The sequence below is a fragment of the Neomonachus schauinslandi genome, chromosome 5 (assembly GCF_002201575.2).
Source record: "Neomonachus schauinslandi chromosome 5, ASM220157v2, whole genome shotgun sequence".
Taxonomy (NCBI): Eukaryota; Metazoa; Chordata; class Mammalia; order Carnivora; family Phocidae; genus Neomonachus; species Neomonachus schauinslandi.
This window is the reverse complement of record NC_058407.1, coordinates 25,239,589-25,263,011: the sequence shown is the minus strand read 5'-3', so window position 1 is coordinate 25,263,011 and position 23,423 is coordinate 25,239,589. Positions and strand designations below refer to the sequence as shown.

At 36.6% G+C, this 23,423-nt stretch overlaps 1 protein-coding gene across 3 annotated transcripts in view; it reads right to left on the bottom strand.

Moving 5' to 3' along the window:
• Positions 1 to 492: 492 nt before the first annotated feature.
• NTN4 (netrin 4) overlaps positions 493 to 23,423 on the bottom strand; it is a 115,832-nt gene continuing 92,901 nt past the window's right edge. Inside the window, exons 6-10 of one of the 3 annotated variants that reach the window (XM_021687534.1) lie at positions 19,312 to 19,525; positions 18,850 to 18,965; positions 11,040 to 11,108; positions 7,849 to 8,019; positions 493 to 1,831 (exon numbers count right to left, since the gene is read on the bottom strand). In XM_021687534.1, the coding sequence (XP_021543209.1) occupies positions 1,695 to 1,831; positions 7,849 to 8,019; positions 11,040 to 11,108; positions 18,850 to 18,965; positions 19,312 to 19,525 (707 nt within the window). In that variant the 3' untranslated portion in view covers positions 493 to 1,694. The remainder of the gene's footprint in view (positions 1,832 to 7,848; positions 8,020 to 11,039; positions 11,109 to 18,849; positions 18,966 to 19,311; positions 19,526 to 23,423) is intronic. The other 2 variants (XM_021687533.2, XM_021687535.1) reach the window with 2 other exon arrangements.

Sequence of the window (23,423 nt, the reverse complement as noted above, 5' to 3'; positions counted from 1 at the left end):
CAGAGGGAGAGGGAGAGAGAATCTCAAGCAGACTCTCTGATAAACCTGGAGCCTGATGTGGGGCTCAATCTCACGACCCTGAGATCACGACCTGGCCGAAACCAAGAGTCAGATGCCTAACCAACTGCGCCACCCAGGTGCCCCGGTTTTCTGTATTTTCACAGTGAACTTTCATTGCTTTTTAACAAGTAAATGTAGTATAAGAGTGCACTTCATCTGATAAAAGTTCACGTCCAAAGGCTACAGAAACTAATCCCATCTGAATTAGCTTCCACTCTATCCCCACACCCCAGAGTAAAAGAGTAGAAATACCAGGCCCTTCTTTGATTTTCTTAATTTAAAGAATTAGATTTGAGTTCCCTCATTAAGACAAAGTAATCTTTAGCAGAGTTGACCAGGAAATGAGACAAAAATCAGGAAATCATATTCCTTTATTACATATATGAAATATAAAAAATTAACAGAGCAATATATATATATATATATATTTTGCAAGTCCACAGGACCTCAGGAAAAAAAATATGTTCTGTATGTGAAGTTAATATGACACTGTGGTTTATGTTTTGTATATTCAAGTACAGAAGAAACTGTATGTCTTGTGGTTGTGCATGGGTACAGAAGATGAGTAATAATGAAAACTGTAGTTTGGTGAACTATCACATACACTGTGTCAAAAAAATGAGTAAATATAATGGCCATATACTGTTAATAAAGATAAGGAGGAAACTGTTCCAACATTCAGGTTTAAATACTAAACACAAAAATAAAACAAATTCTGTGTCTACAGTAATTTCTGCCGTGTATACAAGTGCATTGCAAATAAATGAGCTTTTAAAAATTTAAAGTCCATTTCCTTTTCATCCAAGTATATTTCTACTCTTAAGAGTTCTTCTTCCTCTTATTTTAAAATCTCATTTTGTTTAGTTTTTTAAAATTTTTCATCATGGCTGGTACCTGTGGAATCTAACCTCTAGCCTGAAGCTGAGACTTCATATGCAAACATGTTCTCCTTTTAGGTTTTCTCCAAGTGTTCAGAGCTAACACGTACAACTTCCTTTTGTCCACACGTGGTGGCAGTGCTTCTGTTTCAGTAGGTTTTCTTACACGCCCTTTATTTTTCTTTCTGTCAACCATGGTCTTCAAACTTTCCCAACACAAGTGGTAGGTAGTAAAGTGCTTTATACAAGGAAATAGTATATACATGTGGAGAGCTTCCATTTAACACTCCATAGACCAAAGTTCACACACATCACACAAAGGCAGGCTCTTTTTTAAGAAAAACCTTTTTTTGATAGTAGGGTTGGGGAGTCCTTAAAATCTCCTTAATTACTTTAAGTAGCACAAATATAAGTAACATATCTGAAGCTGGAAGGAATCCTTGTTAGATGTACTCCTCTTAATGGATTACTGCTAAATATCATACTGCTATTAAAAATACTCTGAATAGTTACGAATTACAGAATCAGTCCCATAGGAGGCAGTTATCAGGGTAGGATTTTTCATTTGTCTTTATAAAACAAACTGTATTTAAACATGGCCCCCAAAGAGACAGGTTAGACTAGGCCCATGCATTGGAATATTTCTATATATTTTGGCACTTAAAAAATTCCAGTTTTGTTTTTGAGGTCTCCTTTCCATTAAGCTTATGTTTTCTACATAGAGAAGTGCCATTATGTGCTATAATACCTTTGTTGCTACTTGCACTTTCTTTTTAAAATATCCATGACTTTTCTCCCAAGGGATGGCTTCCAGTGCTGGACAAAACTTTTCATATTCACGACTAGTTTGCCTGTTCTTACATCTTCATGTCCTGCCACAAGGTACTCCAAACCTAAAAGAGAACAAAGTTAGGGGCTATATAGTATCATAATTTATTGAAGTGGGGGAGGAGATGTGACTTTGGTGGTTTTATATGCACGGTTCCTGGTTTTATATATTCATAGTTGAAATAGGGAGTCCCAGGCAGTGATGGCTGGTACTTAGTAAACATTTACTATGTGTTAAGTGGCTTATGTGTATTATTTCATTTAATCTTGAAAATAACCCTATGAAGTAGGTATTTTGTTTTCTTGTTTTACAAATAAGGAAACTAAGGCTCAGCAAGATTACAAAACTTGTTCAGTGTCTCCCAGTGAATAGCAGCACTCTGACTCAAGCTCAGGTCTGTCTAGCTGTAGAACTTTTACTTTATGTTATACTACCTTCTATGGTAAAGAAGTAAGGATTCTGTGGGTACTTAGCATACTGCTATAAATTAGTATTTCTTGGAGACTCACTATGTATGGTAGTGCATATTAAGGAGGATTTTTATAAAAGTGAGACAACCATTTGGAAAAACATATTGGAAGAGAGTTATGAGTTATGGAGTGGTGGGGGGTGGGAGGGATGGGGTGGCTGGGTGATAGACATTGGGGAGGGTATGTGCTATGGTGAGCGCTGTGAATTGTGTAAGACTGACGAATCACAGAACTGTACCTCTGAAACAGATAATACATTATATGTTAAAAAAAAAAAAAAGACGACGATAGTAGGAAGGGAAAGATGAACAGGGGTAAATTGGAGAGGGGAGATGAACCATGAGAGACTATGGACGCTGAGAAACAAACTGAAGGTTCTAAAGGGGAGGGGGGTGGGGGATGGGTTAGCCTGGTAATGGGTATTAAAGAGGGCACGTTCTGCATGGAGCACTGGGTTTTATATGCAAACAATGAATCATGGAACACTACATCAAAAACTAATGATGTAATGTATGGTGATTAACATAACATAATAAAAAAAAGTGAGATAAGAGGAGAAAAAAAGTTATGAATGATACAAAGTGACACATATCTCCTATAGAAAGTAAATGTGTTCTTGGAATATAGGATGTTTGTTTGTCATATTAAAAAAAAAAAAGATGAGACTTCACCAGACCTTTGTAATTCAAAATTCTTTTCAGGCTTCAAATAAAAAATTTTGGTTGACATACAGAAATGAAAGGACAGTCTCATTACCTATACATCAAAAAAAGGAAATATGTTAATCTCCTTCAGTAGGTGTTTGTAATACTATCAATATTGGTATTTTGAAACAATTTTCTTTAATATTATAGGACAGAGCAAATAAGTAATTATGTTTATAAAGGAGAACTTTCCAAGATAAAGAGACATATATTTTAAAACTTAAGAAAAAATAGTAGATGTTAAAATTAACCTGAAAATATCAATTTAAACTCATGGGTTTATATGTATATATATAAATTAATATATATTAATAAAATAAAAATAAAACATATTACTATATTATATATTTTATTCATCCACTGAAATGATCTAAAAAAAAAAGGCATTCCAGTAGCAATGAACACCTGTAGTAGACATACTGTGCAAATTAAACAGATCTCACTAAAAACAAAACAAAACAAAACCAGGCTTCTTGCAGAAATGCTATTGCAGGTCCAGGACAGGAAGATACAATGTAGCAGGGGACATCTAATTGTGCTAAAAATCGAGGAAGCTCTCAAAGATTAATGGGGGTCATTGTAAAAGGACATGGGAGCTAGCAAGAAAGGGTTACAACTTGTTAAAGTTGTGATAATTGGAGCACCAAGGAACATAATGATTGTATCTATTGAAACATACTGAATCAATAAAAATCCGTAATTCCAAAATGATACTCAAAAAAGAAAAATCCAGAAAAAAATTGGTTTGTCATCTTTTGAAGCAGCTGTTAAGACCATTACTTACTTTGAAAGGTAAGCACTTTGGGAATTATAAGGAAAGAATTTAGCATTTACCCTGCCTTTAAATAGGAACTATATTGAATGGTAACCTATAGCCCAGCTTGAAAGAGAAAGTCCCCTTACAGAAGAATGTCAACTAGTAAATGAGGGAAATCAGAAAAACATCGTTTCTTAAGCTCTAATGAAATTATTGATTCAGGAAGGATTACCAGTTGGTGGTAACATCATCAAATCAATGGTCAATGGGAAACTGGATATTTGTATCATGACTAAATAACACTACACTCATTACTTTCTAATCTCAAAAGGGAAAACAAAACTGCCCAATGGAGAGATCAGGCTGTCATCACTCTAACCCAAGGGTCAAGTTTAGCAACCCTGATGGTGGGTTATCCAGGTCTTATGTGTCTTCTGATATGATTTAACATGAAGTACATACCCAGCAATATCTCTAGTGGATTCTAATCAAAATGTTTATCTTGAATCTATCAAGATTTTTTTTAGAGATTACAAGAAACATAGGAGGTAGAGGGACAAGCTAAATGACATGACAAGGAACCAACCAGTCAAATATAGAAGGTAAGATAATCTACAGGACACTTGGCCTGGATTCTTCAACACTAATAATTTTTCAACAATTAAAAAAGGAACTGTGCTTGAATAAGAGAGACTTGAGAGACTTAAAAACTAGATACAATGTGTGATCCTGGGTTGAACACTGACAAGGACAAACCAGTTCTAAAGGACATTTTGGGACCAGTTAGGAAATTGGAATATGGTCTGAGTATTAAAGTATATGAAAATAAACTATAATTGAAGGCAATGATCACTAACTAAAGTAGGTTACAGAATGGAGCATATTATGATTTTATTTTGGTTAAAAAATATAATACATACATGCACAGAGAAAGACCTTGAAAGATTTGCATTAAGCTGTTAACAGAGAGGATCTCTGGAGGTAAGAAACTGAAATTTTAAATTTTCCTCTAAATCTTTATAATGTATATGTGATAGCTTCTATAATAAAGGAGTTATTTAAAATATTATTAAAAGGGGGCACCTGGGTGGCTCAGTTGGTTAAGCGACTGCCTTCGGCTCAGGTCATGATTCTGGAATCCCGGGATCGAGTCCCACATCAGGCTCCCTGCTCGGCGGGGAGTCTGCTTCTCCCTCTGACCCTCCCCGCCTCATGCTCTCTCTCTCATTCTCTCTCTCTCTCTCAAATAAATAAAATCTTTTTAAAAAATAAATAAATAAATAAAAATAAAAATAAAAATAAATAAAATATTATTTTTTTTTCTTTTTCTTTTTCTTTTTTTTTTTTTTTTAAAGATTTTATTTATTTGACAGAGAGAAAGACAGCCAGAGAGGGAACACAAGCAGGGGGAGCGGGAGAGGGAGAAGCAGGCTTCCCGCTGAGCAGGGAGCCCGATGCGGGGCTCGATCCCAGGACCCTGGGATCATGACCTGAGCCGAAGGCAGACGCTTAACGACTGAGCCACCCAGGTGCCCCAATAAAATATTATTAAAAGAAATCAGCCCTAAACTTAAACATAGCTATGATGGTGTTTTCAAAAAAAAAAAAAGAGAGAGAGAGAAAAAGGGATAATAATGGTAGAGACTTTAACACCAGAGAGCACAAATGTAAGAACGGTTATAAGGTATTTAAATTATTTAAAGAGTAACCTTAGCATCTGCATGAAAAAGAATCCCAATATTTAATTAATGGACTAATTAAAATACAATGTCTTGATATTGTTTGTATTATACCTAAAGTAACAAAATCCTCATATAAAAATACAATAAATAATTTTTAGGAAACTTCATTGTTAAGTTTAGTATTTTAAATGAATTTACTTTGAAACTATCAAGAGAACAAATACTATAGGAGTTTGCCATTAATTTAAAGTATGAATATACACTGAACTAATAGAAATGATACTGAATAAATTCATTAATTATGGAGCACCATCATGCCAAAAATTAGCGTGGAAAATAATGTTATCTGTTGTATCACTTACTAGCATTTACTTTTTACTTTCCTATTTTTTGCTTTCGACATCTACTTTACTACATGTTTGAGGGCACAAAGTTTATTTTATTTCCATAGAGAAAGAAAATATAATACTTTAGTGCTAGTCTTGATATCCTAAATTGATTGATGAATGAGTAAATGTATGTATGAATGTAGGAAGGAATGAATTTGCAGGGTTGTCAATTAGACTGTTCCTTTTCAAAAAGTAGCAGAGGAAGCTAGTTGGTGTGTAAGGTTTCCGAATTTTCTTATCAGCTTTCTTTGGCCTTAGCTATTGAACTTGTAAAAATGGAAAAGCAAAGTGAAATGAAAGAGTGTCTGGTTTTGCTTTGGCAGGTTCCAGTCTTTTCTTCAAAGCGAGTAAACATGTTTTTAAGAATTCTTTGAATAATTGCACTTATGTTTTCAATTGTGATGAACTCAGTTGATTCTTTGACTCTGGCAGAAACCTGATGAGGAAGTATAGTTCACTTCCTGGAGGGTGGCTCAGATGCCCAAAGCTTTTCTTTTTTTTTTTTTAATGTCTTAACTAAAAAACTAGGCAGATTATTTTTTCTTTTGCTAAGATAATAGAAAGTGCTTATAGGAAGAGCCTCTACACACAGATTATTGGGAAATAGAACTTAAATTAAGGACTCTTCATTTCCCTGTGTTCAAAATCTAAGATTCTGATTACTTCATTTGTCCTTCGGAAACATATTTATTTATTATCTAAAATGTCTTCTTTTCCTTATTAAAATTTAAATGAATTTAAATAAAATATTAAAAGGGCATAAAAGGATATAAGAAATTAGTCAATAGTCAAAAAGTCAAGAGTTTTATATTTTAGATTGTTTAGGTTGGGGGGAATATTTCATTGAGAGTTTCCCTTTTTCTTTGTCACTCAGTTATCTGTTTCTCTTCGCTATTAGTCAAAGACTACAGTGACTTCTTAAGAACATAACTGAGGTTTCCTGGACTTTTATTTGAAAGGAATTAGATCCAGAACATAAATTATGCACCTGTATTAGCAGTGCAATTAAGAAACAGATGGCAAGTACATAATGTGGGAAATACAGAGGATTTAAAAAAATAAGTTTTTTTTTTAAAGATTTTATTTATTTATTTATTTGTCAGAGAGAGGGCGAGAGAGACAGAGACAGAGAGAGCAAGCACAAGCAGGGGGAGCTGCAGGCAGAGGGAGAAGGACCCCAATGTGGGCTCAATCCCGGGATCCAGGATCATAGGCAAACGCTTAACCAACTGATCCACCCCAAAATATGTTTGTTTTAATAGAACTTACTATCTGGGTACTGTGTTATTATTTAGGTACTAATGGTAGGTACTAGAGATGCTATGATCAAAAATCTAAATCCCATCCTCAAATTTAATGAAGGAGACAGAAGTAAGTAGCATATGACACAGTATGAAAGTGTACTTGTAGATTATAAAGGTAAGAATCCCACGCTTACTCGCTTGGCTCTTCTACCCTAAATTCATTTGAAGATGCAAATTTCCCTTAATTTCAAGTTTCTCTAAGATTCTGTAGTGGTTTTGTTGTTGTTGTTGTTTTAATTTTTGCTGTTTCTAATTTGAAACCAGAATGATCATTTAATGAAAAACAAGATGATGAAAATTTGAGAGTTGTTTTCTATCCAGGAGACACAGATGCTTCTCATGCAATTGTAAAAAATGAATTCAGTATTATTTGCACAGATGGAATTTTTGCATTCGAATTTCCTTTGGGAGCAAGTTCTACCCAGGGCACCATAATAGGACCTAGCTTTCAGATGAAGTGTTAGTGGCATCCAAATTTACGAAAGTGTTTTCTATGCTACTGGTACCTGGAACCAAGCTGAGACTTCTCTTTTAGGGCAGAAAATATTATATTGCTGGATTTTAAAATATTTTACTTTTATAGAACATGTGGAAGAGAAATAATTTTTTGATGTCAGTTCAAAGACTTCCATTTGGATTGTCCCCAGAATTCAGATGGTGAAAAGGAGAGATACTCTTGGTGAGTTTATTTCAGTTGTGGTTTAGAGAATGTTAAGACAAGGAGCAAATCAGCAGAGACAAAGTAGTTATTAAGCTAGAAAAGTCTAATGCTTACCAGGATTGAGGATTGGACAAGTGCAGCCTCTGTTAGTCCACGATTCTGGATATAATGTTCGTTTTCCTCGTAAAATTTTCAATTTGGTAGATTTTAAGACTTTTTTTATCTTCACATTGACCTCCGCATGAGACCCTTTGTCATGAGCTGATAAAATCTTTATTTTTAGCACTGTAACAAGACAATTCCAAAAGTCAAAATGCATAGAATTTCATACTGCCTTTTGAACTTGGAATAACTTAAATATGCATTTCAGAGTATAATGGAAAAGTTAATTAATGATGATGCAAATGTGGAAATTTGCTTTAAAAATCATTAGGCTAATCTTGATAAGCACTGAGTAATATGTAGAATTGTTGAGTCACTGTATTATACACCTGAAGCTAATTTAAAAAACTGTATGTTAACTATACTGGAATTTTAAAAAACTCAAATAAAAAAATCATTAGGCTCACTAACTTTTGCATTGGTTTCACCTTATTTATCTATATTAACTATACTCTCCCTTCTTAGACATTTTCAACCACTATTTCCCATATCATTATGCTAAGAGACTGTCAGCCATTTGCTTACTACAAACATAGTCTTAAACACAGTTAGCTATCAAATCCAAATAGAAGGTGTATAGGAAGAAGATTTTATATTTAGATTCTGACTATATTTTACTCTGTGGTTCACTGTGTATTAAAGTTACAACAAAGAACAAACAAAATGTTACTGCCAGAATATATTTTACATATTCTAAAGAGATTAAATAATTAAATATTGATTATTTAATCTTCTTCCCTGGATGTAAAATGCAAGCTGACTGGGGTTAGGGTGGCTGTCTTTCCACATCATGGCAGAGCTTCAGTATTCTCTATAACTCACGATTGTATTATGCTATGTTCTTCCATCTATGAATTGGATATGGCTGGGGATTAAGCAGTAGAATAATTTGGGGTGGGGAAGAAAGTACACCTAAGGAATACTGGATGTAGTGTTCTATATTGTTAGAAGAGTTCTTACATCCTCATTTATATCTTGATGGAAAATTCTGTGTAATGAGGGAACTCTATACTGGCTGGTCCCAATTCCTGAGAATATGGTTGTCAGCAGTTTTTATAGAATCACCAAATTTTAGACTTTTAATGGGTCTTAAGAGTTCATCTAGTCTTGTTTTATGTTTGAGGAAGCAAATTTTAAGAAATTAAGTGAACTTCCCAAATTTGCATGACCAGTTAGTTAGAGGTGGAGTTTGGGCTGGAACCCCCGTAAGATAAATGTATGAAGGGTATGTAGCATAGTGCTCGGCTCATGGCTAATGCTCAACAAATGTTCACTATTATGTTTCTACAGACTGTATGCTCAAAGAGAACTGGGACCTCATCTATTCACTCTTATAGCTTAATAAATATTTGCCAAAGGAATAAACAAATGAATCAAGCTTTTTCCCCCATTAATAGAGAGAATGGGGAGGGGGAAACCATTTTTTTCCAAGTCTGTGGGTGTATTGCACCTAGTAAGAACAAAGTATTTAATTACATCATTAAGGGTGTCCGAGTTTTCTTTCTTTCTTTTTTTTTAAGATTTTATTTATTTATTTGACAGAGAGAGACACAGCGAAAGAGGGAACACAAGCAGGGGGAGTGGGAGACAGAGAAGCAGGCTTCCTGTGGAGCAGGGAGCCCGATGCGGGGCTCAATCCCAGGACCCTGGGATCATGACCTGAGTTGAAGGCAGACACTTAACCATCTGAGCCACCCAGGCACCCGTGTCCAAGTTTTCTTAAGGAGAAAATAATACAGTTGTATTAAAAGATGCCAGTGCAGTTGTTTGTAAATTTAGAGAGCTACTAAATATTGAAAACCAGTTGATATTTCCACTAAACTGACTACCTTTGGACTAAATTGTCATGTTTTTTGCTTCTGATAGTAAATACCATTTTCTCTAAACTAACTTTTCTTTATTGAGCACTATATATTTCAAAAGTTTTCTTCTGTTATTTAGCCAAGTTGTCAGGTGAAAGGAGGGAAATATGTATGTAATTTTAGATAAGATTTGTGAGGTTTTAACATTTACTTTTTTATCTTTTATGAGATTAAGTACAATGTTATCAAGAACCTAAACACTTGATTTCAGAAATCATGACTTAAAATTTTCTCTTCATTGTAATGTGTATTTCAGGCAGTATGAATTATGGAACAATAAAAAGCCTTAGATACTAGTCAAGAATATGTTGGCAAGACAAGGCATCTAATTTGCTTTAATAGTAAACATAAGGCCATTTAGAATTTGAAGATAGTAACAGTCTTAGGGCAGTGACATTTTCCTTTATCTATATTTTCCTGGTACTTGAAAGGTACAGGAGTCTAGAGTATACAGAGAGGGCAGGGAAAAGCCTTGGATGGACAGCAAATCTCAGTGCTTCCCAAATATATATCCTCTTCCTCCTCCTTGCCAGTTACTGAGCATATACTGTGTGCTAGATATTGTGTTGTGTGCTTTTCAAAAATCCCATTTTATGGGATAGGTGGCATCATCCGTATTTTACAGATGAAGAAATCTAGAGAGGTTAAGTGATCCATGCGATAGACTAGAAATCAAACCCATGTATGTTTGAATCCAAAGCTCGAGCTCTTAATCACTGTGAAATAGTGTTTGAACTGATTTCTGCTTAGTCTTACTACATGATAACTAGCAGATATTATTACTCGAAACTGGTATTACTACATGAAACTGGCACAGGAATCATTTTAGTGGCTACAGACTTGCCTCTTTTCCTCATAGTAGGATGGCCTTGCCTTTGCTCTACAAGCCTCCTGCCCTCACCAGGACATTCAACAGCATCTTTATTAAAAATTATTATATAAGACTAATGCTTTGATATATTGAGAATGTCATAGACTAAGCCTCCCAATTCCTAAAAAAAACTCTTTGTACTTGGTGTGAATAGATTCTTAGAAGCATTCAAGGAGGGGCGCCTGGGTGGCTCAGTCGTTAAGCATCTGCCTTCGGCTCAGGTCATGATCCCAGGGTCCTGGGATCAAGCCCCGCATCGGGCTCCCTGCTCAGCGGGAAGCCTGCTTCTCCCTCTCCCACTCCCCCTGCTTGTGTTCCCTCTCTCGGTGTGTCTCTCTCTGTCAAATAAATAAATAAAAAATCTTAAAAAAAAAAAAAGAAGAAGAAGCATTCAAGGACTTCAAACTTACCATATGAATATTTCATTCCACAGAATGCCTTGGAATTTCCTAACACCTGTTCTTTACATTCACATTTACCTACAGGAAGTAAATGAAAAATAGTTATTTAGAAACAAAGAAGAGAAAAAAAACCGAGCAAGTAAATCTAGGTAGCGTAACTCATTTTTTTTAATTGAAGTATAATTAACATATAGTGTTATATTAGTTTCAGGTGTCAGGTGGTAGAACTCTTTAAGGCTTGAGTGATTCATACAACATAATCCATAAATACTAAGAAACCATAAAAAGTCATTCAAACAAAGTAGAGTCACTTTCTGAATTGAATTAGTTATCATTCAATAAAATACTGACTTAGAAATAGAGGTAGAAACAATGATATATTTTAATGCTTATAATTGATGTTACGATAGATATAGTCCAGCATTAAGACTCCATGCTAATGGAAAGGAACAACGGAAGGGATAAACTATAGGAAAGACAACTGTCTTTTTACAATTAATGTTCACCACAGCAAAAGTCAAATATAGTAAAATAATTGAGCAGTCTTTTGAAGGTAATGCCATCCTATTTAAAAGTATTTATCGAGCACCTATTATGTGCAGGACATGATGCTATATACTTCAGAGTATATAAAGATGAGCAATATACAATTCTTGCCTGAAGGCTTACAATTCAGTAAGGTGAATAAAACAAGTGTATGCACAGTGATAAGTGTTCTAAGACAGGTACAATATGTTTGGGTGGGAGGGCCACATGTTTGGGAAGATGGAAAAAGGCTACATGGCTGAAGAAGGATTTGAAATGGACTCTGAAGAATAAGTAGGATATTTTTTTCTGACAGTTTAAGTGATGTGTGACAGTTATTGTGTGTCAGACATTCGGCACGCCCTGTGGCAGACTTTCAAAATGCCTTTGATAGAATCTATACATAGCATCCTCATTGATTTATCTGCTTCCTCTCTAAACTGTGATCCTTGGGGCGCCTGGGTGGCTCAGTCGGTTAAGCGACTGTCTTCAGCTCAGGTCATGATCCCAGGGTCCTGGGTTCGAGCCCTGCATCGGGCTCTCTGCCCAATGAGAGCCTGCTTCTCCCTCTCCCTGCCGTTCCCCCTGCTTGTACTCTCTCTCTCTGTGTCAGATAAATAAAAAATAAAATCTTTAAAAATAAATTAATAAACTGTGATCCTTGAGGATGACAGTTACATCTTATTTATCTTTATATTCCTAGAACCCAGAAGGGGTAGGATTTCCATTCTTACTTAACAATTAGATATAATTTTATCATCCTTCCCCTTCTGCCCTCACTCATTGCATGTCGTAGGCATTGAGTGGCATGAAAGTAGGTAACATTTACTGAGGAGCAGTTACTATGTGCCAGGCACTATTTTAAGTGTTTTATATTTATTTACTCATCTAAGATTCTAACAGGTAGAAATTTGACAAGAATGTAGAGATGTAAGAGAGAAGAGCAGGGTGTGTTCATGGAAGAGTCAGTGGTTCTGTGTTTCTTGGGTACAGATTGAGTTGTGAATAGTAGAAGATATCATGGAGGGCCTTGACTGATAGGGCCTGAATTTAATTTGTTAGAGAAAGGGGATTTTTTTTTTTTTAGTATAGTTCACACACAATGTTACATTAGTTTCAGGTGATTCAACAAGTTATATGTTATGCTATGCTTACCACAAGTGTAGCTACCATCTGTCACCATGCAATGCTATTACAGTATCATTGACTGTATTCCCTATGCTATACCTTTATTTTCATGACTTATTAATTTCATAAATGGAAGCCTGTATCTCCCATTCCCCTTCCCCCGTTTTGCCCATTGATAAAGGGGAATTTTCAAAGCTTATAAAAATTATTGGAATGGAGAGAAAATGGAAGTAGGGACCAGTTAGAAGCTGATGAAATTGATGACAGCAACAGTAACTGAATTGAGTGCCAACCACAAGCCATAAACTATATAAGGAACTTTATCCATATGATCTTGTTTAATATATATAATAACCTTATGAGATAGGCATTATTAACAAATGAAAAAATAAAGGCTCAGAGAAGTTAATTAGCTTGTCCAAGGCAACATAACTAACAGTAGAAGAGCCAGATTTTTAGCCTGGGTGTGGGAGAATCTGAAGCCCCTGATCTTTCCACTGTATTCTCTCTAAGTCAGATGAAATGTGGGTCTGAACAAAAGAGATGGCTGTAGGTCTAGAGAGGAAGAAATATTAAGAGAGGCTGCAGACTTAGGGTCTACAAATCTTGTCAATGGATTGGAAGAGGAAGCCTAAGAATGAACTTGGAGTTTTCCTGTCACCTTGGAGCCAAGGTGACAGAAGATTGAAGTAGTACTAACAGAAATAGGGAAGCACTTCAGGGGTGTATAACTTAAGATTTTTTGTAGCAATCAATGGTTTAACTTAGTTGTTGAAAGGATGTGGAGTAGCTCACAGAGAGGAGAAAAAGCTGAAGAACCAGAACTCAGAAAAGACAAGAATCGGGAGAGCAGCAAAGACCTAGGTATCAGGAACTGTTGTGCAGTCCCTTTTATGGATTTGCCATTGGAATCGTGAACTGGGATCACTTTCAGACCTTGTCACTTTCAGCTCAAGAGTTAAATTCCGGGGAGAGCACATCTGATTGGCCTGGCCAAGACTGTATTTAATGGGGTAGGGGGAAGGGTGGCTCCCCAGAGAAAAACTGGGTTGAGCTACCGCAGAAATAGCAGGAATAAAGGGGAAATGGATCTGGTTAGGCAAAAACAACAGAGGTCTAGCATGAGGAGAATATAATGAATTAGAGTTGCTGACAAAACATCCACGTGGAAATGAGAGTATGATTCTGGTGAGATGAGGTTGGGTAGACATGGTGATGTGGCAAATAGTGACATATTGGCTCTAACTAAAGCTGCTCTAGAAACCAGAGAATGAGATGTGTAAGTGGAAAAACACAGTGGAATTAAATAGTGGGAATGAGAAATCTAAGGTTCTTAAAATTAGCTGTTGTGATTTGTTAAATAATACTGCATATAATCTAAACATAGCAGAGAGGGTTACTCATTCGGAAATTGGAGTAACCTAAGTAGATAGCCCGCAGCCTTTGATAATTCCACCAAAGCTGGAGAGTACGGTAACTATTGTGCTAAAAAACCTAATGGAACTCCAAATGGCATATATTATTACTCAACTGATGTTCTTCTTTGTAGTCCTTCAGCCAACAGGAACATACAAAGTTCTGTTATTTGAAGATACTCCCTTTTCATATGTTAAGAAACCAGATATTAAAAATTTTTTTCATAAGATTACTGTTGTAATCATTTTTAAAAAAGATTTTATTAATTTATTTGGGGGGGTGGGGAGGGACAGAGGGGGAGGGAGAGGGACAAGCAAGACTCTGCTGAGCGCAGAGTACTTTGTGGGGGCTCAGTTTCACAATCTTGAGATCATGACCTGAGCTGAAACCAAAGTCTGACGCTTAACCAACTGAGCCACCCAGGCGCCCCTAAAATTTGTTTTTGAATGACTCTTTGTTGATCAGGCTTTAACCCAGATGTGTTGTCTTAAAGGAAATCTGGAAGGGGAGAAAAACCTAGTTAGTTAATATTGGGCTATTAGAACATTGTTTATAGTTCTGTGGTACTGGTTAAAACCAGTTTTCTTGTACAAATTCTGTAGTACTACTTAAAGCCAGTTTTGTTGTACAAGTTCTATGGTACTAATTAAAGCCAGATTTGTTGTACAGGAGGTAAAATTTTACATCTAATGTTCTCTATCTCCTAAGAAGTGGTAGAAATTAAGGGTATCTTGTTGGTATAGTGCATTATATTTCTAGTTTGAGAAACTTATGGTAGGTAAATAGGTAGGTAGGCACATATATTTGAGAACGAACTATGGTGCTTAGAAAACTGATTACCATTTTTTTGTTGTTTAAAAAAGGTGCCACGAGCACAGCACTATTCTATACCCAATGGGAATACTGATATTTATCAGGAAACCGAACAATGGCTTCCTCAATCTGGAGCTCCTCCAGATGAATTTCAGAGACTCTCTAGGGGTAGCACAGACCTAACAGCTGTTGTGGATGTGAGTTTGAAGTGATTCTGATGCCAGCACGTTATGTGCAGAATTGGTGCATCGCCAGTTCCCTAGTAACATGATTGGCTTAATGAATGTCCTATGGTCCTAAAAACTTGATTTTTACAGATTTGGCCTAGCAGGCAAATTTGAATCATTATGAAAATCATTGTGTTAGAAAAATAGAAGAAAAGTTTCAAAAGTGGTTGGAGTTAAAATTATAGAATTCAGACTATTTAGCATTGAGGCCAAAAATTGATGGGAAAGATTTTTTTTTCTTTTTCAAATGCTAAAAAAGATAAATATGACTACTTTGTATTCCTTTATCTTTCCCACCTTCTTTCCTGTTGTGAACTAAAATGAAACCATGAGGAAAATGATCACAAGATTATGTTAAGTGAAAAAAAACATGATACAGAATAACAAATACCAGTGTTTCTCAAATTTGGGTTCTTGGTTGTTGAAGAGTCCATAAGTTCTCTATGAAAGTGTATTAAAATTGTGGTTTCTTACTCTGCCGCAGTCACCCTGGTCTCCTTGCTGACCTCAGGGCTTTTGCACTTGCTGTTTCTTCCACCTAAACTCTCCTCCCTCTTTTATCTGTATAGCTTACTCTCTTATCTTTTTTAGTTTTCTTTTTTTTTTTTTTACCTCATATGTCACCTTTCACAGGATTTTCCTTGATCGCCTTTTTTATTTTTATTTTTTTAAAGATTTTATTTATTTATTTGACACAGAGAGAGACAGCGAGAGAGGAAACACAAGCAAGGGGAGTGTGAGAGGGAGAAGCAGGCTTCCCGCTGAGCAGGGAGCCCGATGCGGGGCTCGATCCCAGGACCCTGAGATCATGACCTGAGCCGAAGGCAGACGCTCAATGACTGAGCCACCCAGGCACCCGATTGCCTTTTTTAAAAGTATGCCCCTCTGACCACTTATTATCTCCCTCCCTGCTTTATTTCTTTATTATATTAAAAAACATGACACTAAATATTTTACTTATTAATATTATTAGTTGTCTTCCTCCACATGAATATAAGCTCCTTGGAGGCTGGGATTTTTATCTCTTCTGTTCTATTACTATATTTACAGTACTGGCATACATTGTGGGTGTTCAAAAAATATTTGTTGGGTAGATGGATGAATTTATAAGGAATTACTAATTAGTGAGAAAATGACAAATTGGAAGTACACAGAAAAAGAGACCTGAATGGCTAAGAAAGCATGAAAAGTTACTAAAACTGTTAGTAATCAGTAAAATACAATTTAAAATGGTGAGGTCCCAGTCCATACTCATCAGATTGGCAAAAGTTGAGAGATTTGATAATGTTAACTTTAGGTGCCCCAAAATATTAAATGAGTTGAATTGTGCCCGAGTTAGTGAGGTAGAATAGTGCTTGGCCCCTTGTATGTGTTATATAAAAAATTGTTAAATAAATACAAAGTATCAGTGAGGATATAAAGCAACAGGATGTCATACTTTGCTCCTAGATGCAAATCTGTATAACCACTTTGGAGAGCTATTTGGCAATATGTGGTGAATTTGATAAAAAGCCATACTTGTGACCCAACAGTGGCTAAGTTTTACCCTAGGAGAAGATCAACAAACATTTTCTATAAAGGGATAGATAATAAAGGTGTTAAGATTTATGGGCTAAGAGACAAAAGTAAAGCTACTATGCAGGTATTAATATAACTATTTAAATTATAACTATAAACCTTAGAGCAGGTAGCTTGTGAGCTGTAGAAAAACAGTTGGCAGGCCAGATTTGGTCTGAGGGCCAGTTTGCCAGCCCTGCTCTAATGAAACTCTTTTTTTTTTTTTTTTTTTGGTGACTCTCCTTCTTAAGTACACCAAGTCATATTTAAGAGAATATTCGTTGGGGCGCCTGGGTGGCTCATTCAGTTAAGTGTCTGCCTTCGGCTCAAGTCATGATCCCAGGGTCCTGGGATCCAGCCCCGCATTGGGCTCCCTGCTCGGTGGGGAGTCTGCTTGTCTCTCTTCCTCTGCCCCTCCCCCCCCCAGTGCTTGTCTCTCTCTCTCTCAAATAAATAAATAAAATCTTAAAAAAAAATTATTTAAAAAAAAGAACATTCATTATAGCATTACATAAAATTGGAAATTAGAAATAGCCTAAATGGCAGATAAAGAGAGAATAAAAAGTGGCATATTCAAATAATAGAATGCATAAATCTAAAAAAAATACATATTCAGATCAAAGAAAGTTTTAAAGGCATAGGTAAGTTATCATGTATATGCAATTTTAAAAAACACTCTATTTATATATGTAGTAATAGTAAAAACATGAAAGATAATGATAAATACCAAAATTCAGGTTAGTGGTTATTCTGTGGAGTAAGGGGGGCTAGTGAAGTTGGAGACTGGTACAGGTCTTCGAATGTATAACACTTTAAAATTGAAATGAAGGGGCGCCTGGGTGGCTCAGTCGTTAAGCGTCTGCCTTCGGCTCAGGTCATGATCCCAGGGTCCTGGGATCGAGTCCCACATCGGGCTCCCTGCTTGGCAGGAAGCCTGCTTCTCACTCTCCCACTCCCCCTGCTTGTGTTCCTGCTCTCACTATCTCTCTCTCTGTCAAATAAATAAATAAAATCTTTAAAAAAAAATAAAAAATAAAAAAATAAAAAAAATAAAATTGAAATGAAAATATGAAACAATTATGGCAAAACGTAAAATTTGGTAACACTAGCAGGTGTGTATATGGGTGTTAACAATACATTTTTGGCATTTGTAATGTTTAATAAAAAGAATTTTTTGGTGACCATTTCACAATACACACAAATCATTATGTTGTACACCTAAACTAATATGTTATATGTCAGTTATACCCCAATAAAAATTTTTAAAAAATTTATTGTAAATTTCATTTGGGGAGCACTTTACAACCAAATGCTGACACAAGATTTCATGCCCACATTTGTGTTTGTGTTATGGAGCAAGTTGGTGCTGAATAGAACCACCTGACTTTCTATAAGAGAAGAATAGAGGCAGGATGAACACAGAAACCATGTATTCACACCAATATCACAGCATGCCCGTCAAACAAAGGAACAGGTATACATCATAGGAAAATAGAGTCAGAGGAAATAGCAGTATAGACTTGGTAGACCCAAAGAACCATATTTATGTAGGAAAGAGTGTTTTGGCTTCAGTAAAAATCATTTTTCATATTTAATTAATGGTGTTATTTTGAATTTTATTAGTTTTGTTATTTGGCTTATAATTAGTTTTGTAAAATTATTTTTGTTTTCTAGTTGTAAAAAAGATATAAACATAAGGAGTTCACACTTATCTTTGTGTATATTAAGTTTCGTTAGGTCTATAAGAATATTTTTCCTTTAAATGGATCTCTACATTTCCAAACCTAATATATTCAATTAGCTCTCACCTGTGTAAAACAGTATGTTTTAGAGAGAAACACACCAAAACACTAACAGTTTGGGTAATGAGATTTGGGTATTTTTTTACTGTGATGTTTTGCATTTTCCAGATTTTCTATACTAATTAGAAATGTTACTCTAATAATCAGAAAATAAACAAAAGCTTGTTAAAATACTCTTTGGCTATCTTTAATAGTTTTATGCTTATGGGCAGGGGTGTCACTACTTTATTAACCTCAGAACTAAAGAGTTCCCCTGGTAGGATCCAAGAGTTGTTTTCTGGTTTGTCACAAATGACTGTTACTCGAGACCAGAACTGGAAATATGATACCTGGCTATATCCATTGTCTCACCTGAGTGTCGAAGTGCAGAAAATCCTTGCTCATCCTCCCACTCCCAGGTTGGCTCGCTTTTATTGTGCATGGAATGGAAGTCAGGAATTTCTTGATACCAGTCTATGTCTGTGCTGCTAATAAAATAGAAAATGATGAAGTTAAGGACTCTCTTAGAACTTGAATGAAATGAACATATGTATGGAGACTTAAACCTAATCAGGTACCTTCCCATCCTTTTAGTTTTTCAGAAATAGTGTTTTAAGGGCCTATTGCTAAGAATAATTTATTCTGCAAAATGAACCAGACCATCTCTAGAATCTAGCAAGAACAAATGACTCTGCAGTTTGACAAAGATTCTTTAAAGAGCTGTGCAAATACATCTTTGCTGCACTGATAGCATGCAAGATTTTCCAAATCACTACCAGATCTTCAAAAGAATCTGAAGGACATATGGACAGAGCAAGAGCCATGAGCATTCACCTGCTGATGCAGTCTCCTGTGAGCGGGTCACAGCTCCCTGCGCAGTCACAGGGCCTGCAGCCGTAGTCTCCGAAGCCCCAGTACCCCACCATACACCTGTCACAATGTGGCCCTGCCACCCCAGGCTTGCAAGGGCAGTCACCATTGCTGGGGTCACAGAAGGTCACCGAGTTGAAAGGAAGGACAGCTGATCCAACTGGATGACAGGAACACACTACAAGAGAGGACACACAAACATCAATGAGTAACTGGTTATCTGTGATCTGTGAAGATCAGTCCTGAAATGGTTTCCCTTCACCACCCAGCATACCCCTAAGGCTCCTCCTTTAGCCAGTTGGTATATACTCAGAGAATGAAAACTAATTAAATTACAGATGAGAAGATAAAATCAGGAAAGCACATTTGCTGAAAATGAACTACATTATTTATTCTAAATTAGAGGGCATTAAATATGAATGGATTTTGCTTGGGGTGTTGAGAATGAATCAGCAAAGAAGACAAGGAAGGAGCAGTTAACCAGAAAGGAAAAAAATCGTTGAGAGTATGGTGTTCTGGAAGCTAAACAAAGTTTCAACATCAGGTAGGCAACATGAACTGTGTTAAATGCTGACAGTCCCAAGAAGATGGGGATTGGGAATATATTTTTGCATTTGACAAAATGAAGACCATTGGTGTCCTTGATAGGAACAGTTTCACTGTAGTGATGAGTGGTCAACCTATCTGAAGAGGACTCAGGAGATGGGAGTAGAGGAATTTGAGCATGAGAACAGACAGCTCTTTTGAGGAGCTTTTCTATAAGGGTACAGAAATGTAGTGGTAGCTAAAACTGGAGGGGGATATGAAAGTAAGTGGGTTTGAGTTTTTGTTTTGTTTATTTTAAGATGAGAAAAATTGCAACAGATTTGATGTTGATGGGAATGATCCAAGAGAAAGGGAAAAATTGATGACCAGAAGAAAGCTGGGAGCATTGTTGGAGGGATATTTAAGCATGATGGAGTAAGGAAGACAGGATCTGGTGCAGAAGAGAAGGTGCTGGCCTTGGGTAGGAACATGATCAGTTCATAGTAACAGGATGCAGGGCAGAGCATATAGACTCAGGTGCAGGAAAGTGGATAAATGCAAGAGTGGGAGCTGGTAAAACTTTTCTTCTGATTGCTTGTATTTGATGGATGAAATAGGAAGGAAAGTCATCAGGTGAGAGAGATGAAGATCGGCAGTGGGAGAGTGAATAAAAGACATAGAAAGTGAAGTATAATTTCCAGACACCTTTAAAAGCCATACTTGAGGTGAGTGTAGTCATGGATTTATAGTGATACAACCAAGAGGGTTCAGGTTTGAGATGGGAAGAAAGCTGCATTTAATTTGCATGGTGTTATGGACTGACTCTGTACCCCCCAGATTCATATGTTGAAGCCTAGTCTCCAGTGTGATGGTATCTGGAGGTGAGGTCTTTGGGAGGTTTGGATGCAGTCTTGGGGGTAATGAGATTGGTGACCTTATAAGGGGATGAAAAGCTCCATGCTCTCTTCTCTGTGAAGGATGTGAGCTACAATTAGAAGTTGGCAGTCTACAATCCAGAAGAGAACTCTCACCAGCACCCAACTGTCCTGAACCTCAGTTTCTTCAGTTGGGTATCTAGGTCTCATAGAAATTTCATGAGGATGAAATGATTTTAAATGAAATTATTTCAGCAAGATACATAGCACAGTCTGACACTTATTAGGCCAGTTCTTGCTGCTAAATCTCAACTGATAATACTCTAGATCCCACTCCCTCCTTAATCCCCTTGGAAACATCTTCTATTGATTCATTTCTTTGTCATTAAAATCATAGTTTGGCTTCAATCTGGCTTCAGATCTCAACTACTGACTGTGTGACTTTTGGAAAGAGACCTAGCTTCTCATTATCCCAGTTTTCTTGTCTTTAAAATGGAAATGAGAACCATATCTATCCTCAGACGGTTGTTGTGTGGATAAAAGGAGATCATGCACGTAGTGTATGGCTACATTAGTGTGATGTCTGGCACATGGTTAATTAATAGTGAACTAACAATTTAATTCAATAAATAATTCTTGTAGAAGTATAGGATCTATGCTTGTCTAAGTAATGGTGTCAGTCCTTAAGGAACTCATGGTCTTGTTGGGGAAATAGGAGTAAATAAAAACTTGCCATACATTGTGACTAGGTACTCTAAAAGAGGCCTGTGCATTCTATGGGAGCACAGAAAAGGGAACACAGGCTGACGGAATCACATGGGGATTCTTTCTTCTAAAATTTAATTTAATTTTATTTAAATTCAATTAATTAACATATGAGTGTATTATTAGGTTCAGAGGTAGAGGTCAGTGATTCATCAGTCTTATATAACAACCAGTGCGGACACCTCAGTGGCTCAGATGGTTAAGCGTCTGCCTTCGGCTTAGGTCACGATCCTTGGTTTGGTTAAAAAACCAAACCAAACCAACAAACAAAAACACCCATTGCTTATTTTTTTTTTTAAAGATTTTATTTATTTATTTGAGACAGAGAGAATGAGAGACAGAGAGCATGAGAGGGAGGAGGGTCAGAGGGAGAAGCAGACTCCCTGCCGAGCAGGGAGCCCGATGCGGGACTCGATCCCGGGACTCCAGGATCATGACCTGAGCCGAAGGCAGTCGCTTAACCAACTGAGCCACCCAGGCGCCCCACCCATTGCTTATTACATCACATGCCCTCCTTAATGTTCATCACCCAGTTACCCCATCCCTCCACCCCCCTTCCCTCCAGCAACCCTCAGTTTGTTTACTATAGTTAAGAGTCTCTTAATGCTTTGTCTCCCTCTCTGATCTCATCTTGTTTTATTTTTCCCTCTCTTCCCCTATGATCCTGTTTTGTTTCTTAAATTCCACATATCAGTGAGATCATATGATAATTGTCTTTCTCTGACTGACTTATTTTGCTTAGCATAATACCCTCTTGTTCCATCCACATCGTTGCAAATGGCAAGATTGCATTTTTTAATGGCTGAGTAATATTCCATTATATATATACCACATCTTCTTTATCCATTTATCTGTCGATGGACATCTGGGCTCTTTCCATAGTTTGGCTATTGTGGACATTGCTGCTATAAACGTTGGGTGCAGGTGCCCCTTCAGATCACTACATTTCTATCTTTGGGGTAAATACCCAGTAGTGCAATTGCTGGATCATATGGTAGCTCTATTTTTAATTTTTGAGGAACCTCCATACTGTTTTCCAGAGTGGCTGCACCAGCTTGCATTCCCACCAAAAGTGTAGGAGGGTTCCCCTTTCTCTGCATCCTCACCAACATTTGTTGTTTCCTGACTTGTTAATTTTAGCCATTCTGACAGGTGTGAAGTGGTATTGCTTTGTGGTTTTGATTTGTATTTCCCTGATGCCGAGTGATGTTGAGCATTTTTTCATGTGTCTGTTGGCCATTTGTATGTCTTCTTTGCAGGAATGTCTGTTCATGTCTTCTGCCCATTTCTTGATGGGATTATTTGTTTTTTGGGTGTTGAGTTTGATAAGTTCTTTATAACTTTTGGATACTAGCCCTTCCTCTGATAAAACATTTGCAAGTATCTTCTTCCATTCTGTCAGTTGTCTTTTGGTTTTGTTGACTGTTTCCTCCGCTCTGCAAAAGCTTTTTATCTTGATGAAATCCCAACAGTTCATTTTTGTCTTTGTTTCCCTTGCTTTTGGAGACGTGTCTAGCAAGAAGTTGCTGCGGCCGAGATTGAAGATGTTGCTGCCTGTGTTCTGCTCTAGGATTTTGATGGATTCCTGTCTCACATTTAGGTCTTCCATCCATTTTGAGTTTACTTTTCACATGGGGATTTTAAAGGAGGGGTCATTTAGATACCTGAGCTGATCCTAAAAGATGAATAGGAGTTTATAAGCTGAAAAGGAGGAGGAAGATAGGCAGTTGTGTATCCCAGTCTTTAGATACTCTCCCCATGGCATTTATTTTAAATAATTAAAACAAAATTTAATTGTGGTAAAAAACACATACCACAAAATGTAGCATCTTCACCATTTTTAGCTGAGTTTTATGTGTCTGCATTATATGTGGAAGCTGTTACCACTCCCTGAAAATGTGAAGCTCTTTC